The following is a 16,238-nucleotide window of genomic DNA, read 5'->3' on the forward strand; positions in this document are numbered from 1 at the left end:
CTTATGCCTGGAACCGGCCCTGCCGGAGTGTCAGGCAAGTTTAATCACGTGCACCTAATGATTCCGCTCACCCAGGATCGCCAACGCATAGGAAACAGACTTGTTCCTTTTGAGAGAATGTTTTACAGGAAAAGGCCAGGATTAAATCCGATCCGCAGTAGCCTGGTTAGTTGAAAAACACATTGCTCCTTTTGGGGGTCGGAGGTGTAACTGGTTGGATTAAATCCTGACCTTAAATTTGTAAGGAACAGTGTGTGGAAAATGTCTTTGTAATAGGGTTGTACTAGTACCAAGGTTTTTAAAGTTGAGCCCCCGATAAGACTCTGTAAGCTGATCTGTTTTCACATTGGTACTGAAGCTAACAGGTGTTGCTCAATTAAGGTTCCAGGTAGACATTTCCCCTAACCACAGATCTATAATCAGATTACCATACTACCCACATCCTAACCTTAACCACTACGGGGTTGACATATCAGACCCTGTATCAGGCAACTTCTACCTACTCAAGGAGGTCAAGAGAGAAAATGTGTTTTAAGGGCAGATTGGTGTATTTCTAGGGGCTGGATTAGATCCGTATCGCAGAAGATCCATGTTATAGCTCGATTGAAATTTAAAGGTAACGTTCCTGACTTCTGGGAGACTATATTCACGGTAAACGCCATTGTCTCACGTCATATGGCGTCAGTCCTCCGCGACGCTCGTCCCTCAACCAATATTGGTGCATGCCGAATCGCCTCCCTACCTGATGTAAGACAATGCGGTAAACACTGCATATGTTGACTCAATCGGACCTTTACATTTTAACGCGGATCTTCCACTATACGAAATTAATCCAGCCCTTATTCGGAGGACAGCTAACAAATGTGATTGGTTACGTTAAAGCAAGAACTATGAATGGGGTTAGAAAACAACCACACTGAGATTTGAACATCAGGGCATCAACAAGATCAGGTGACCTTCTGGTCCCTGTACCTAGTCCATTGCGCCAATAGGGGGGAGGCACCAGTCTTTTTACCGCACATATATAACGCTGTTCAGTCAGTCTGTCAGAATGACAGTACATTGGGAATGTGATTGGTTAAGTATGGTGGGTTAGAGAACTGAAACCACATTGGTATTCGAACTAGTGATCTTGTGTGTCAAAACTAATTTTGTACACCCTCTACCGTCTCGAGTGGCGCATCGGTCTAAGGCACTGCATCTCAGTGCCAGAGGTGTCACTACAGACACTCTGGTTGGAATCCAGGCTGTATCACAACCGGCCGTGATTGGGAGTCCCATAGGGTGGCGCACAATTGGCCCAGCGTCGTCCGGGTTTGGCTGGTGTAGGCCGTCATTGTAAATAAGAATTTGTTCTTAGCTGACTTGCCTAGTTGAATAAAATAAAATGTTACCACCTAACAAGCCTTTATTTGACATTCACCTGTTGCTGCAAACTCTGCCTACATCCAAACAATCACATTAATTCTGCCCTCAGAACAAGATCGAAAAAGGAAAACTCCACTGAGCTTTTAACATCAGAGGGCAAGGTGGAGCTACCACAATATTGCTTATAGTGTAGGGGTTAAGGGTCAATTTGGAATTGGGCATCTATGGGTCCCTTTGGGGAAACGAGCATGCACAATTATTTACATGAAAAGAATCAGCCGTACATCTAGTTTTTAGAGATTCTGTATTCATTCACAAAATGAGCTTATTTTGTTGCTGTACATTTTAAAAACATATCTTTTTTTACATGTAATAAAACAATATCTGCACTGTTACCAAACACCATCTGCTGTCTTCAATTGTGGTGGTAAATAATAAACTGATTATGTAAAAAAAAAAAGTTATCAGCTCTATTTACAATGAATTTACACAGATTATACTTACATTAGAAGTTGATGAGACACTTATACAATGAGAGAACTATGGCCACGGTTAGCCCCCTAATCAGACAGGTCTACTGTGGCCTCATCAGTGCAGGTTGGAGTTGAGTATCAGGTAGTTCACTAGGGCCGGGATTCAATCCGATCGCGGATTTGGACAATGCGCCACTTAAAGGTAATTTCCGATTGAGCAGACATATGCAGGGTATACTGTGAATGTGGTCTCTGTGAACTCGTAAACATTGCCTTTAAAACGTGCACTGTCGACAAAGCGCGATCAGATTGAATCCTAGCCTAGCTTTATGCAACAAAAAAAAAGTGAGACATATCTTCTTAAGAAGGTTTTGTGAATCTGGGCCCTGGAGTCAGCAGTGGAGGTGGTCTGGAGGGGGGTTTGGGTCAGGGTTAGTTGAGTTCATCAGTTATGGTCGTGCAGGGTGAAAGGTCAACTGGTAGTCTTATGAGAGTTGAGTCAAGGTCAGGTCAGGTGTTTAAGTTAATCAGGTAAGGAGCAATATGGTCATTGCAGGTTGTCCGGCAGGGTCTTATAAGGGTTGAGAATGCCTTTGGGGTCTAACATGGTCTTAATGTTCCCCATCAGAGCAACAGCCAGGTTGGCTTTACTGTAGTAAATATAGTTCCTCTTCTTCAGGCCCAGGCCGTGCTCTGCGCTGATGCTGCCCTGGAAACGGGCCGTCCACTCATAGACAAAGGGTTCGATGGAGGCCAGGAGGTCGGGGTCTTTGGTAGGAGAGGTGATGTTCAGGTGGAGGTTACCATCACCTGGTGGGAGAGGACACACACAGCGTCAGGCACGCATACACACACACACGCGTCAGGCACACGCGCACACACACACAGTCTTACCAACGTGTCCGTATCCCACCACACTCTTGGCCCTGTTTCCCAGGTGTTCTCTCATATCTGTGACCAGCTGGTAGATCCGTTCCACAGGAAGTGAGATGTCGTATTTATATGTGAAACCATCATGAGTTAAAGCCTCTGTTACTCGCTCGCGCAGTGACCAGAGAGCCTAAACACACACACAGGAACACACACAGGAAAACACACACAGGAAAACACATTGAGGCAACATGTCTTGCATCCTCCAATGTTTGATCATTCTTTTTAATGATTCTCTTTTTTGATATCAACATATTCATAAATGAAAGTCACCTTGATTTTGGCCTCCTCGGTTGCTACGGTCCCGTCGATAACCTGGGATGATGTCATGGCCTCCTCCAGAAACTTGTGCAACTTCTCCTCATCGTGGGTGGGGTTAGAGCCGGACGTTTCTATGACGATGTAGAACGGACAGTCTGTGGAACAAAGCAGGAAATAGATAAGAGGCTTTGAACCAATCAGAGTTAGAATTACTCAAACGAACAATTACTAGAACGTTCAAAAGCATTAGAAAATCTGTGTGTGTGTACCTGTGATGGGGTTAGCTAGTTTGAGGTGTGTGTTCAGTAGTCTCATACACTCTCTGTCCAGGAACTCAAAGGCTGAGAGGATCTCTCCCAGCATGCCTCTACACAGCTGGAAGGTCTGCAGCAGCTGCTCAAAACTCTCACAGCCTGGACACACACGATCATATCATCACATTAAATTGTCATGACGATCATCTCACAGAAGAAACACATCACATGCATCATATATTAGACAGCGTGAGAGTGTGTAAAAACATAAATAAGTCAAAAGGAGGATGTATATGTGACATTAGATGATCACCAGTTACAAGGTCAGGAGGGGTCATGAGGTCAGGTCACACCTACCCAGGAAGGCCACGTTGACGGCTTTAGCTTTCCGTGGACACAGGATGGTTACCGCGGTGATGACCCCCAACGTGCCCTCTGACCCGATGAACAGCTGTTTGAGGTCATATCCTGTGTTGTCCTTCCTCAGGGTGGCTAGGCAGTCCAGGACCCTTCCGTCTGCTAGCACCTACACACAAATACACACACAGAGTATTGGTGCTGTCCTTTATAGTTAGTTGAATTTCAAAATGCATAGCCCCCTGTCAACCCCCCCTCCCCTACTGACCACCTCTAGTCCTAATACTGTCCCTCGTAGGGATCCGTAGCGTAGCAGCCTCAGTCCTCCAGCGTTAGTGGCTACGTTGCCTCCTATATGGCAGCTTCCCTTTGCCCCCAGGTCCAGGGGCATGATGTAGTCCCTGTCCTCTAGGTAAAGAGACAGGCTCTCCAACACACAACCTGCTTGGCATGACAGAATACCTAGCAGGGGGGAAGAAAGAAAGAAAGAAAGAAAGAAAGAAAGAAAGAAAGAAAGAAAGAAAGAAAGAAAGAAAGAAAGAAAGAAAGAAAGAAAGAAAGAAAGAAAGAAAGAAAGAAAGAGAGAAAGAGAGGTGAGTCTGGCTCAACTGGATTGGACTGTAAAACACTAAGGCAAAACTTTGAGAATCGGAACAGGAAATTTGACGTGTAACTGACCAATGAATACTGACAGTAACCCTAGAATTACAGACGATACTGACCGGAGACAGAGTCGAAGTTGATGACATTGTTCATGAGAGCGGTAGAGAGGATGATCTCATCATAGACAGGAACACTGCCTCCCACCAGCCCTGTGTTACCACCCTGAGGACTCACTGCCAGGTTACGACTGTTACAGTACCTACAGGAGAAACACAACACAACATTAGAACACAGGTACACTGCCTCCCACCAGTCATGTAACACTACAACAGTAGAGGAAACCTGGCTTCATAAAGTAGAAGACTGGAGAATAATACCCAAGGATATGAGAAACTTCCTCTGTACTCTGGGGCCTCAGCAGAACCTCACTGAAACCTGCACAGACAGAGGGATGAGATCTACACATCCATCAACACAATACAACCATAACAAGTACATCAACAGTTCCTAACAACCCTACAGAGGAGAGAAAGATAGCAAGCGCTTTCCTCCACAATCTCCCTCCTCTGACCGCTCTTTCCTCCACAATCTCCCTCCTCTGACCGCTCTTTCCTCCACAATCTCCCTCCTCGGACTTATCTTTCTACATTGTAGTTATTTAGCAGACACTCTTACCCACAGTGACTTACAGTAGTGAGTGCATACATTTTCATATTTGTTTGTACTATTTGTTTCTCTCGCTCTCTCCCTCCCCCTCTCTTTATTTCTCACCTCTCACTGACTTGAGCCAGTCCACATTACTGGCCTCCAGTATATCTGGGTCAGTGATGGTCCTGCCTGGTATTATCTTGCTGAAGAAGGCCAGGTCCTCTGGAGTTACCCTGGAGAAAGGCCTCCTCTCTGGGGCAGCTGCGGGGGACGGGGCGGGTCTCTCTTCCCCAGCATGGAGCTCCCGACAGCGGACACCACAAGACCCGGGCCTGGGTGTCTGGAGCAGGCTGCTGCTAAAACCTGGGGGTAAAGTTCTGACTACGGCTGGAGGTGAGGCAGTGCTGAGGGGACTCATCCACCTGAGAGCAGTTCTCAGACGCAACCTTCTGTGGAGGAGACCAGCCATGGCTGGGGAGAGAGCGGATGCCTAGAGTGGATGGGGAGGGATGCTTAGTTATATTGCAAAGTGTATTATGTGGATGTTTTACATGCACTGACTTTAATTTAAGTTTGACAAATTATTCCTGCAGAACTAAAACCAATCACAATCTAATTTTGTAAATCTAACCACAATCTAATGGTTTAAACACACACACACACACACACACACACACACACACACACACACACACACACACACTACAGTAAGCTCGTGCCATGCAACAATGCCATGCTTCCCCTTGTTTTACCCAAGTGGTGCAGCGGTCTATGGCACTGCATCTCAGTGCTTGAGGCGTCACTACAGACACCCTGGTTCAAATCCAGGCTGTATCACAACCGGCCGTGATTGGGAGTACCATAGGGCGGCGCACAATTGGCCCAGCGTCGTCCGGGTTTGGCCGGTGTAGGCCGTCAATGTAAATAAGAATTTGTTCTTAACTGACTTGCCTAGTTAATTAAAGGTTAAATAAAAAACTTGTATTGAACATACTGTACCTGTCACTGTAGTTCAGTCGTGTTTGTGCTTTTCTTAGCTTCTTAGAATGTGCACCATTCTCATTAAATGGATGACGTTTTCCTTGAACGCAACAGCACTGCAACTTTAGATCAGACTTGTTATGACATTTGCTATTATTAGCTAACTAGTTAGCTACTAACGTTACACGTCAACCACTGAAAAATACAAGATGTGGCTATAGCTAGCTAACGTTACTTTGTATAACGTTTGCTACCAATCAATCTGGGAACGTTGTTGGACGCAAGTGTCTCTATTAATGTCGTATAATGTCGCAAATATACCTATCTGTCACAAAGTTCAAGGGCAGATTAAACTACAACGTCAAGATTGTTGTGGTCAATCAATTGTTTAGATCCAGGACGGCTAGCTAGGAACCTAGTACGTAAGAACAAGTGGGGAGGTCAGGACTGTTTTGCTGAAAACACAGTTTTAAGGAGGTGCAACACAAAAAGGGTATTTCCGGTTTTGAATAAAATAAAAGCACAATAAAAGCTTATGTCTGATAAAAACGCTCCTAAAACGTTAGAATAACATTTCAATGGCCACTGTTCTATGAATGATATCTGGGTATAACAAAACAAATCCTAACAAAGGCAAGCTTTTATTTGATCAGCAGTTCATTTTTTGAATTTGATAATAAATTAGTCTCCCTAGGAAGACAAGGTTGGTTTGCATACCTCCCACAATGGTAACAATTTTCCGTTGCCCTAGGTCTGGGATTTCCTAGACTAATACATAATAATAAAGAAAGTATGATCAACTGTAGAAATAGGAACTCATAAAGTGTCCTCCTGAATTATTGGCACCTTATGTAAATATGAACAAAAAAGGCTGTGAAAAAAATGCCATTGTTGGTTATCAGCTTGATCTTGCATTCAAAATATCATATGAATCTAACCTTTAACTGAGTTAAAAAAAAATTTTTTTTTAAATTATCGTCATCAAAAAAATAATTATTTTATTCACAATAATTGTCACCCCTGCATTTAGTACTTTGAGCACCCTCCCTTTGCCAAGATAACAGCTCTGAGTCATCTCATATAATGTTTGATGAGGTGGGAGAACACATAGGAAGGGAACGGATTTGAGACCATTCCTCTATACAAACCCTCTCCAGATCCTTCAGAGTCCTTGGTCGTTGCTTGTGGACTCTCCTCTTCAGCTCACCACACAGTTTTTTCAATGGGGTTTATGTCAGGGTACTGGAATGGCCATTGCAAAAGCTTGATTCTATGGTCAGTGAACCATTTTCGTGTGGATTTGGAGGTATGCTTTGGATTATTGTCCAGCAAGAAGATTCAACGACGACCCAGTTTTAGCCTCCTGGCACAAGTTTAGACCTAAAATCTTCTGGTACTTGATGGAGTCCATGATGCCATGTAACCTAACAAGGTTCCCATGGCCTTTGGAAGTAAAAGACTGTGGATTAGGTTATTTTCTGCATGGCCATGGCACTTTTTACTCCAAACCCACCTCTGGTGTTTGTTGCCAAAAATCTCAATTTTAGTCTCATCATATCATAGAACCTGGTTCCAATCATAATTCCAATGACAATTTGCAAACTCCAGCTGCTTACGTTTGTGGCTTGGTGACAGCAGAGGCTTTCTTCTGGCAACCCTTCCAAATAACTTCTTGGCATGGAGGTGGCGTCTAATTGTAGTTTTGGAGAGTTGATGACCCCAAGATGTAACCAACTTCTGCAATTCTCCAACTGTGATCCTTGGAGATTTTTGTTGCCACTTGAACCATCCTTCTCACTGTGCGTGGGGGCAAAATACACTTGCGTCCTCTTCCAGGAAGGTTCATCACAGCTCCAGGTGTTTTACATTTCTTAATTATTGCCCTATTAGTGGAGATGGGTATTTTCAGGCGTGTAGCTATCTACATTACCCCAGACGACAGTAGTTCATTTGACTATGGATGAGAGCTTATGAGATTTGTTTTAGAATTTTCTCTACCTATCCCAAATGTATAAGCACCGGTAATGGCTCTACCACTCCCTCTGATAGGCTATGTTGGCCATATTACACCTGTATCTCCCTGTACATCTATCCAATACTTTGAAAATGTAGGAGTGCTTAGTGTTTATACTGTGTTATACAGTATGCCTTGCAGTTGAGGGATCTTTACGGTACACATGCTGGTAGAGAAATAAGATGTGCTGGATGTGTAATTATCTAGGACTAAAACATTTGGTTGAAGAGTAGGTAAAATCAAATCAAATGTTATTTGTCACATGCGCCGAATACAACTTACAGTGAAATGAGTACTTACAAGCCCTTAACCAACAATGCTTTAAGAAGTTTTAAGAAAACAAAGTGTTAAGTAAAAATGTTTAAATGAAAGTAACAAATACTTAAACAGCAGCAGTAAAATAACAATAGCGAGGTTAGATACAGGGAGTACCGGTACAGAATTAAAGTGCGGGGGCACAGGTTAGTCGAGGTAATTGAGGTATGTCGTGGAAAATTGCAAGATTATGTTATAATGCTTGTATTGCATAATATGTTTATGTGATATACGTGTCTATTAGAATGTATTTCTAATAGACTCTAGTGTTGGCAGTTGCATTTCTTCCCTCAGCTGGGGCTCAGTCACTTGGGGCCCAGAGAGGGGAGAGGTCAGGCTTGTCTTTCACATATCCCTGGTGCTATGCAGAATATCAGAAAGGGAAGAGGACAGGATGGAACATTGTCTTCATATGTGAATGTATCTGTTAAACCATGTGAAGGGATGGCGTGATTAATGAGAAACCAATTACTTGTCTCCACAATGTCTGGGCGCAAGTCACTCCCTCCTTTTGCATTGGCGGGAGGTGTATGGCAGTGTCTGGAACCATTGTATGTCCTCTCTGATGTTGCACTTATCCTGGGATAGTGTATGACCTAAAGGCTCACTCCCCTCAGTGAGCTTGTCCAGGAGTGGGGTCAAGAGGGGTTTTAGTTGAGATGGGAGTATCTAGAGTTGACAATTGATTTATGCCATTGAATGAGATGGTGTTTTTGTGCTATGAAGTACCAGGAACGGGATTAGAACCACGTCTTGGGGACCAAACTGAACGATAATTTATAGTGAATGCTATCTGGCTATGGGATACTCCTCTCTCTCAAGTAAAAGTCTTTCTTTGTGAACTGTTCCTAAGATCTGTTGTTCATCATGTAGGTTGAGAGGGGTGTATCTTGGCTATAAAAGATCTTTGTACTTTTGTGTTGTCACTTTCAATGGTTCATTAGAAATGGTGCATCATTGAAAGTCAGTGCTATTGCAAAGCTCTTATTATTAAAGATATAGTTTAAGTATAACTCTGACTGGTGTGTGAAGTTTGCAACTCTCCTCATTTGGTAATGCAGAAATTAGCCACCACAGGTAATATGTACATGTAGGTAGAGTTAAAGTGACTATGCATAGATAATAAACAGAGAGTAGCAGCAGAGTAAAAAAGGGGTCTGGGTAGCCCATTGATTAGCTGTTCAGGAGTCTTATGGCTATAAGGTAGAAGCTATTGGCTGTGTCCCTGAATTCTTGCATTCTAGTTGAATAAATTATTAATTTTGGAAATCATTATCAGCTGACTTTTGAGCCTGCCAACAGTGCCTATTGTTAAAAACATGTTTGAAAATGTTCTAATCCATGTTGATCTAGCCAATCAGACAACCTTTCTTGCTCAAGAGCATCAGAAATTCCTCCATTCATTCTCTATCATATTCCTCTCCATCCTATTCCTCTCTATCACATTCCCCTCTATCATATTCCTCTCTATCATATTCCCTTCAATCATATTCCTCTCTGTCATATTCCTCTCTATCATATTCCCCTCTAACATATTCCACTCTACCCTCCATCCACTCCCCCTCCCTTTCCGTCCTCCTCATCTCAGCACAGCTCCGCTCCATCGGGTAGATTTGGAATTCAACATTTTAACAGTGCAATACTCCCCAGATTTGTGAAAAGTAAACATTGTGTGTTTATACTGTGTTATACACTATGCATTGACAAAAATCAAACAGAGAGTCAACTTTTTTTATTTCGTTTTTTTTTTATTCCTTTTTTCAATGCATGCAAATATACAGTATTCCTCCCTGCTCTCTCTCTCTATTAACCAGTCTACTCATCCATCTTCAAGCTTTCATCCCTCCCCTGCTCTTCTATCACCCTCTCAGTTCCACCTCCAACTGGCTCACTCTTTTTCTTCTTCTCCAGTCTCTTCCTCTCCTCTTTCCTCAACTTTTCTCTCTTCTTCTCCTCCTTTTCTTGAATCTTTCTCTCCATCTCCAGGAACTCAGCTTGAGCTTTCTCTCTCTTTTTCAGCTCATCAGAACACTTCTTCTCTTTCTTAATCCTGTCTTTCATCATGTCATTATGTATCTTCATCAGCCCCTCTAACCTCTTTTTCTCTGCCTTGTCCTCCTCTTTTCTTTCCTTCTCTCTCTTTTTCTGTTCTAACTTCTCCCTCTTTTTCTCAGCCTTCATGACTTTCTTCTGCTCTTTCTCTCTCTCTTTCATCTCTTTCTTCTCCCTCTTTTTTTGCTCCTCCTCCTTGTTTTTCATCTCCTTTCTCTCTTTCTCGTCATCTTTCAACTTCTTATTCAGTTTCTTACATTCCTCTTTTTCCTCCATCTTCAAAAATGGGATTTTCTGCATGTGGTTCCTGACCAGAAAGCCCACTCTTCCCAGGATGGTCTCTGCTCTCTCTGATGAAACCATCCCATTGGAGCTCTTGGAATGGGCACAGTCCGCATCACACTTCAACCCCTCCCTCGGTCTCACCTCCTCCTGGACGCTCCTCTCTTCACTCTCAATGTCAATGCCAATCCTATAATCCTGACAGGAAGACATTGATTCTAGATGTAATATTGTTCCAATGTGGCACATTCAATACACATTTGAGTGATCAACATACAATGATGGCCTCATGGGCCACACAATTTGGAGGACAGTAATTAAGGTCATTTGTTTTTTGTATCCCCATTATATATTACAAAACCCATAAATGTTAACCCTAGTGAGGGGTGATGTTTCATACTATGAGCAAAGAGCAGCAAGTTTGGGTCAATTCCAGTCAATTCAAGAAGAACTCTAAAATTCCAATTCTCTTCAATGCTTTGAATTGAAATGGAACTGACCCCCAACCCTGTAGGGTAGTAGTGTAAAATAGGACACCTACCTTTGTCTCTTCCAGGGTCCAGGTCCTGGGTTCATCATTGTGGGTTGACAGAGTTAAGTTAGCATCTGGGTCCAGCTGGTGAGCGTGAGGGCAGAGATACACCTCCTTAGTAGTGCCCCTCCCTTTCTGATTTGGATCATTGTGGTCTTTGTCATGGATGCATGCCAGGCTTGGATGAAGTGCTAGGACAGGGTTTTTATCACCTATCAGTTCCTCTCTCTTGACAGTGGATGAAACTGCACTTTCCTCTGTGTCAACTAAGCGCTCTGTGTTGTCCTCAACTGTCTCCCATAGCTGTTTGTGGTCAATGCTGTGGGTACAGGGCAGCCTTAGAGGCAGTGCTGCGGGTGCAGGAGGACTTTTACCAGCCAAAAACTCCTCTTGGAGGACAGTGGACACGGAAGCGGCTGCTTCACTGGCAACTGGACACTTGCTGGTGCCCTCTACTGCCTCCTCTGGCAGTTTGTAGTCATTGTCAAAGACAAGTGGCAGACTTGAAGGCAGCACTGAGGGAAGACGTGTAGCTGCTGATGGATTCTCTCTATCCAAAAACTCCTCTTGGAAGACAGTGGACACGGAAACAGCTGCTTCCCTCGCAACTATCGTCTCCTCTGGCTGCTTATGGTCATTGTCCAAAATGTGTGACAAGCTTGGAGGCAGCCTTGGAGCAGGGCTTTTATCACCCAACAGGTCCTCTCCCTGGACAATGGATGTGCCTACAGTGATCTCTGTGGCAAGGGAGGACTCATTGGCGTCCTCTTTTTTCTCCTTGGTCAGTTTGTGGTCAGAGTCACGGATACATGGCGAGCTTGGAGGCAGTGCTCCAGGGTCAGGAGGGCTTTGATCAGCTGCCATGTCCTCCTTTAGGTGAGTGGACACATCATTGGTTGTTCCACTGGCAACTGGACACTTGTTGGTTCCCTCTACTGCCGACCCCGGCAGTTTGTAGTCAATGTCAAAGACACGTGACAGACTTGGAGGCAGCATTGGGACAGGGCGTTTAGCTGCTGATCTGCCCACTCCATCAACAGTAGCTGTACCTGAAGTGTTCTCTGTAGCACCTGAGACCTCATAGGCATCCTCTACTGTCTGCTCTGGTGGCATGAAGTCACCGTCAAAGACTGATGGCAGGCATGGAGTCAGCACTGAAAGAAGACTTCTAGCTGCCCATCGGTTCTCTCTCTTGACAGTGGCCGTGCCTGCAGTAGCCTCTTTGGCAACTCGGTACTCTGTGGCTAAAACAGCAGGCTGGGAGGTTTCCGGGACATTGAATGATTTGCCAATGAACCGCTGAGCCAGTGGTGGGAGGGAGAAAGGATAGAATCTGTCCTCTTCCTTGATATTAGATTTTGCCACTGGAGCAACTGAGACCTCAGTGGTTCCCTCTAATGTCTGCTGTGGTGGCATGGAGTCATCGTTAAAGAAGTGTGGCAGGTATCGATGCAGCATTGAGGAAAGATGTGTATCTGTCGATAAGTCCTCTCTTTTACCAGTACGTACATCTGCAGTGGCCTCTGTGGCAACTGGGCACTCAGCAGGGACAAAGTATGAAAATACAATGAACCGCTGTGCCTCCTGAGCGCGTATGGCCAATTGAGAGGGGGGATGTAACATGGTTGGTATAGGCCTCCGATTGGTGAAAGCCAGTGGTGGGAGGGAGTCAATACAGGGAGCCATGAACTCAGTGAGTGGACGGTTTGTCACATCTCTCACATTCTACGGGAGAAAAAAAACAGACATGTTGAAAGTGATCACATTCAGTACATAGATACTTTATGAGTCAATGCTATTTACTTATACATCACATATACAGTGCCTTCGGAAAGTTTTCAGACCCCTTCACTTTCCCCACATTTTGTTACCTTACAGCCTTATTCTAAAATTGATTCAATCATTTTTTCCCCTCATCAATGTACACACAATACCCCATAATGACAAAGCAAAAACAGAATTGTTCCAAATTCATCACACATTTCTTTTGAAATATCACATTTACATAAGTATTCAGACCCTTCACTCAGTACTTTGTTGAAGCACCTTTGGCAGCGATTACAGCATAGAATATTTTTGGGTATCACTACAAACTTGTGCTTCGGGAATTCTCCCTTTCTTCTCTAAAGATCCTCTCAAGCTAAGTTAGGTTGGATGGGGAGCGTTGCTGCACAGCTATATTCAGGTCTCTCCAGAAATGTTCGATCCGGTTCAATTCCAGACTCTGGCTGGGCCACTCAAGGACATTCAGAGACTTGTCCTGAAGCCACTCCGGCATTGTCTTGGCTTTGTACTTAGGGTCATTGTTCTATTGGAAGGTGACCCTTCGCCCCAGTCTGAGGACCTGCTCCAGAATGCTCAGGACTTCATCAAGGATCTCTCTGTACTTTGCTCTGTTCATCTTTGCCTCGATCCTGACTAGTCTCCCATTCCCTGCCGCTGAAAAACATCTCCACAGCATGATGCTGGCACCACCATGCCTCGCCGTAGGGATGGTGGCAGATTTCCTCCAGACGTAAAGCTTGGCATTCAGGCCAAAGAGTTCAATATTGGTTACATCAGACTAGAGAATCTTGTTTCTCATGGTCTGAGAGTCTTTAGGTGCCTTTTGGGAAACTACAAGCGGGCTGTCATGTGCCTTTAACAGAGGAGTGGCTTCCATCTTGCCACTCTACCTTAAAGGCCTGATTGGTGGAGTGCTGCAGAGATGGTTGTCCTTCTGGAAGGTTCTCCCGTCTCCACAGAGGAACTCTAGAGCTTTGTCAGAGTCACCATCGGGCTGTGGTCACCTCCCTGACCAAGGCCCTTCTCCCCCGATTGCTCAGCTTGGCCAGCTCTAGGAAGACTCTTGGTGGTTCCAAACTTCTTCCATTTAAGAATGATGGAGGCCACTGTGTTGTTGGGGACCTTCAATGTTGCAGAGAGTTTTTGGTACCCTTCCCCAGATCTGTGCATCGACACAATCCTATCTCGGAGCTCTACAGACAATTCCTTCGACCTCATGGCTTGGTTTTTGCTCTGACATGCACTGTCTGCTGTGGGACCTTATATAGACAGGTGTGTGCCTTTCCAAATCATGTTCAATCAGTTGAATTTACAACAGGTGGATTCCAATCACATTGCAGAAACATCTCAAGGATGATCAGTGGAAACAGGATGAACATGAGCTCAATTTCCAGTCTCATGGCAAAGAGTCTGAATACTTATGCTCTGGATAAGAGCGTCTGCTAAATGACTTAAATGTAATGTAATGTAATTATGTAAAACAGATATTTCAACATTTCTACAAACCGATTTTCGCTTTGTCAATATGGGGTATTGTTTGTAGATTGCTGAGAATTTGCATTTTTTTCATCAATTTTCAAATCAGGCTATTACGTAACAAAAGGTGGAAAAAGTCAAGGTGTCGGAATACTTTCCGAAGGCACTGTATATATCTAGTGTCCTCTCAGATGCTCTGCACCAGTCTGTACCAACCCTGGGTCTTCTAGCCAATGGGTCAACTAAGTGTAAAAATACATGCACCACACCCAGCATAACATTTGACATTTTAGACATTTAGCAGATGCTTTTATCCAGAACGACTTACAGTTAGTCCATTCAACTTAAGGTAACTAGGTGGGACAACCATATAATCCTGATATGAAGGTCTATGAGAGATCGCTTGGTCTAGTTTTTAATTTTTTTTTAAAGACAAGACAACCATAAGAACTGAGGACTATGTACATAACAATACTCAAACAGAGAGACAGACACGATACAACACAAGAAAAGATATCAGAAAAAATATTGTTAGCTTACATTCCATGGCATATCGCACATTTTGCCCTTATATTGACGTATTTACTTTAATCAATAATGTTCAAGAGAACTCTAGTCCACTTTGTCAAAGTTGGTCTTGTTACCTCCTCAATCAGGCTTGGCATTTTCCTTGTCTCAAACCAAATCCTCTTCATTTCCTTCTCCTGCTCCCTCTGGGTCTGCCACACCAGAGCCAACCTGACTCCCAGCTCCATCACGTAGTCTGTCTGGATCGCCCTTTCCTTCAACTGACACTCAGCCCTCCTCTGTGTCAGCGTTGAACCCTCCATGTCTTCCTCCTAGCTAACAATAACTCTGGAAAATACATAACATTGTAGTAAGTGTAGTGTTGCTCACCAAAGAATAATGCATCTCTTTACAATATGCACACATTTTCTTCCCGTTTACTTACAATGAAGCAAGTGACAATCCTGATCCAGAGATGATTACGCAATAGGCCTATCTGATTTACTAGTAAAAAGTTGGCTACTGGAAAAGTGACCAAGTTCAAATGAATCGATTTTGGCTGTTCCTATCATTATGTGCTCAATATCCTTTATGACATCATCATTGTGATGCAAGCTGTTGCCATTGGAGATGACAAAGCACAACACAGACTTTAAAAAGCACACTTCAGGCTCTCTCTGTACCTTACTATTGAGCCTTATTCAACCCCTCATGTATCGCCACTCCATATTGGGCCTGGTTCTCACAAACCACACTAATCACTTATATCATATCATTAAAAACGTTTTTTGGGGGGTAGAAAATGACTCTATCCATGCAGGACCTAACTTGTACAGTTTCATCTATTTTAAACATTCCAGTCTTCTCTTTGAGTGCCTCTGAGTGTACCTCAATTAAAGAGGTCTATCAATTCAACCATTTGAAAGGGATAACCATTCAATCAAGAAAAGCAGATTTTTATAAAAAATGTAGCAGCTACAAATTAGGTAGACCTACTTGTTTTTTACACTACCTACACTTTTGGTACATATTTATTGAGATAATTGATTACAACTTGTGTTGGTGATTAACACAGAGAGAGGGTTATCTTTCATCAATATAATGCAATTGCCATTAGGCAGGCTCACTACAACAACTAACATGCCATCTCAGGTGTCAGGATGAACAATTTTATCACACAAAAAGAGGTATTCAAGCAAACTGTCTCTCTCCAACAGATTGCATGTTAGGCCTGTAAGTAATTTGAAATGTAGTTATTGTACAGAAACATAGTTATACAGTAAGTTATATTACAACCTACCTCTCAAGTAAGCAGCGTGGTCTCTCTCTAATGAAATAGGACATTAATAATCTGTCAGTGGTTAGTTGAATCAGTCTCTTTGCACTGTTCTGTTTGTCTG

The 16,238-nt window shown here is 43.5% G+C and overlaps 2 protein-coding genes across 4 annotated transcripts; both read right to left on the bottom strand.

Moving 5' to 3' along the window:
- Positions 1-1,655: 1,655 nt before the first annotated feature.
- Positions 1,656-6,316, bottom strand: LOC106575380 (D-2-hydroxyglutarate dehydrogenase, mitochondrial). 2 transcript variants are annotated; one of them, XM_014151880.2, is made up of 10 exons: positions 5,894-6,316; positions 5,018-5,384; positions 4,624-4,681; positions 4,366-4,505; positions 3,915-4,105; positions 3,644-3,812; positions 3,302-3,445; positions 3,045-3,187; positions 2,736-2,901; positions 1,656-2,651 (listed from the first exon to the last, which is right to left on the bottom strand). In XM_014151880.2, exons 2-10 carry the CDS (start codon positions 5,361-5,363, stop codon positions 2,389-2,391), a joined length of 1,620 nt encoding a protein of 539 aa, XP_014007355.1. In that variant the 5' UTR covers positions 5,364-5,384; positions 5,894-6,316; the 3' UTR covers positions 1,656-2,388. The 2 variants fall into 2 exon arrangements, with proteins under 2 accessions (XP_014007355.1, XP_014007353.1); XM_014151878.2 differs by having other exon boundaries at positions 3,912-4,105.
- Positions 6,317-10,928: 4,612 nt separating this feature from the next.
- LOC123728060 (uncharacterized) lies at positions 10,929-16,238 on the bottom strand. Of its 2 annotated transcripts, none has more exons than XM_045698595.1 (3): positions 16,139-16,238; positions 14,976-15,186; positions 10,929-12,795 (listed from the first exon to the last, which is right to left on the bottom strand). In XM_045698595.1, exons 2-3 carry the CDS (start codon positions 15,159-15,161, stop codon positions 10,975-10,977), a joined length of 2,007 nt encoding a protein of 668 aa, XP_045554551.1. In that variant the 5' UTR covers positions 15,162-15,186; positions 16,139-16,238; the 3' UTR covers positions 10,929-10,974. The 2 variants fall into 2 exon arrangements, with proteins under 2 accessions (XP_045554551.1, XP_045554552.1); XM_045698596.1 differs by lacking the exon at positions 16,139-16,238 and adding an exon at positions 15,284-15,369.

The sequence above is a fragment of the Salmo salar genome, chromosome ssa17 (assembly GCF_905237065.1).
Source record: "Salmo salar chromosome ssa17, Ssal_v3.1, whole genome shotgun sequence".
NCBI classification, from domain to species: domain Eukaryota; kingdom Metazoa; phylum Chordata; class Actinopteri; order Salmoniformes; family Salmonidae; genus Salmo; species Salmo salar.

Coding starts and splice junctions, on each gene's coding strand:
- LOC106575380 (XM_014151878.2), bottom strand. CDS start 5,363: ATGGCTGGTCTCCTCCACAGAAGGTTGCGTCTGAGAACTGCTCTCAGG. Junction 3,813..3,911: donor CAGTATTAGGACTAGAGGTG/GTCAGTAGGGGA, acceptor ATTTGTGTGTAG/GTGCTAGCAGACGGAAGGGT. Junction 3,446..3,643: donor CGTCAACGTGGCCTTCCTGG/GTAGGTGTGACC, acceptor GTGTGTGTCCAG/GCTGTGAGAGTTTTGAGCAG.
- LOC123728060 (XM_045698595.1), bottom strand. CDS start 15,161: ATGGAGGGTTCAACGCTGACACAGAGGAGGGCTGAGTGTCAGTTGAAG. Junction 12,796..14,975: donor TGCCAAGCCTGATTGAGGAG/GTAACAAGACCA, acceptor TTTCTCCCGTAG/AATGTGAGAGATGTGACAAA.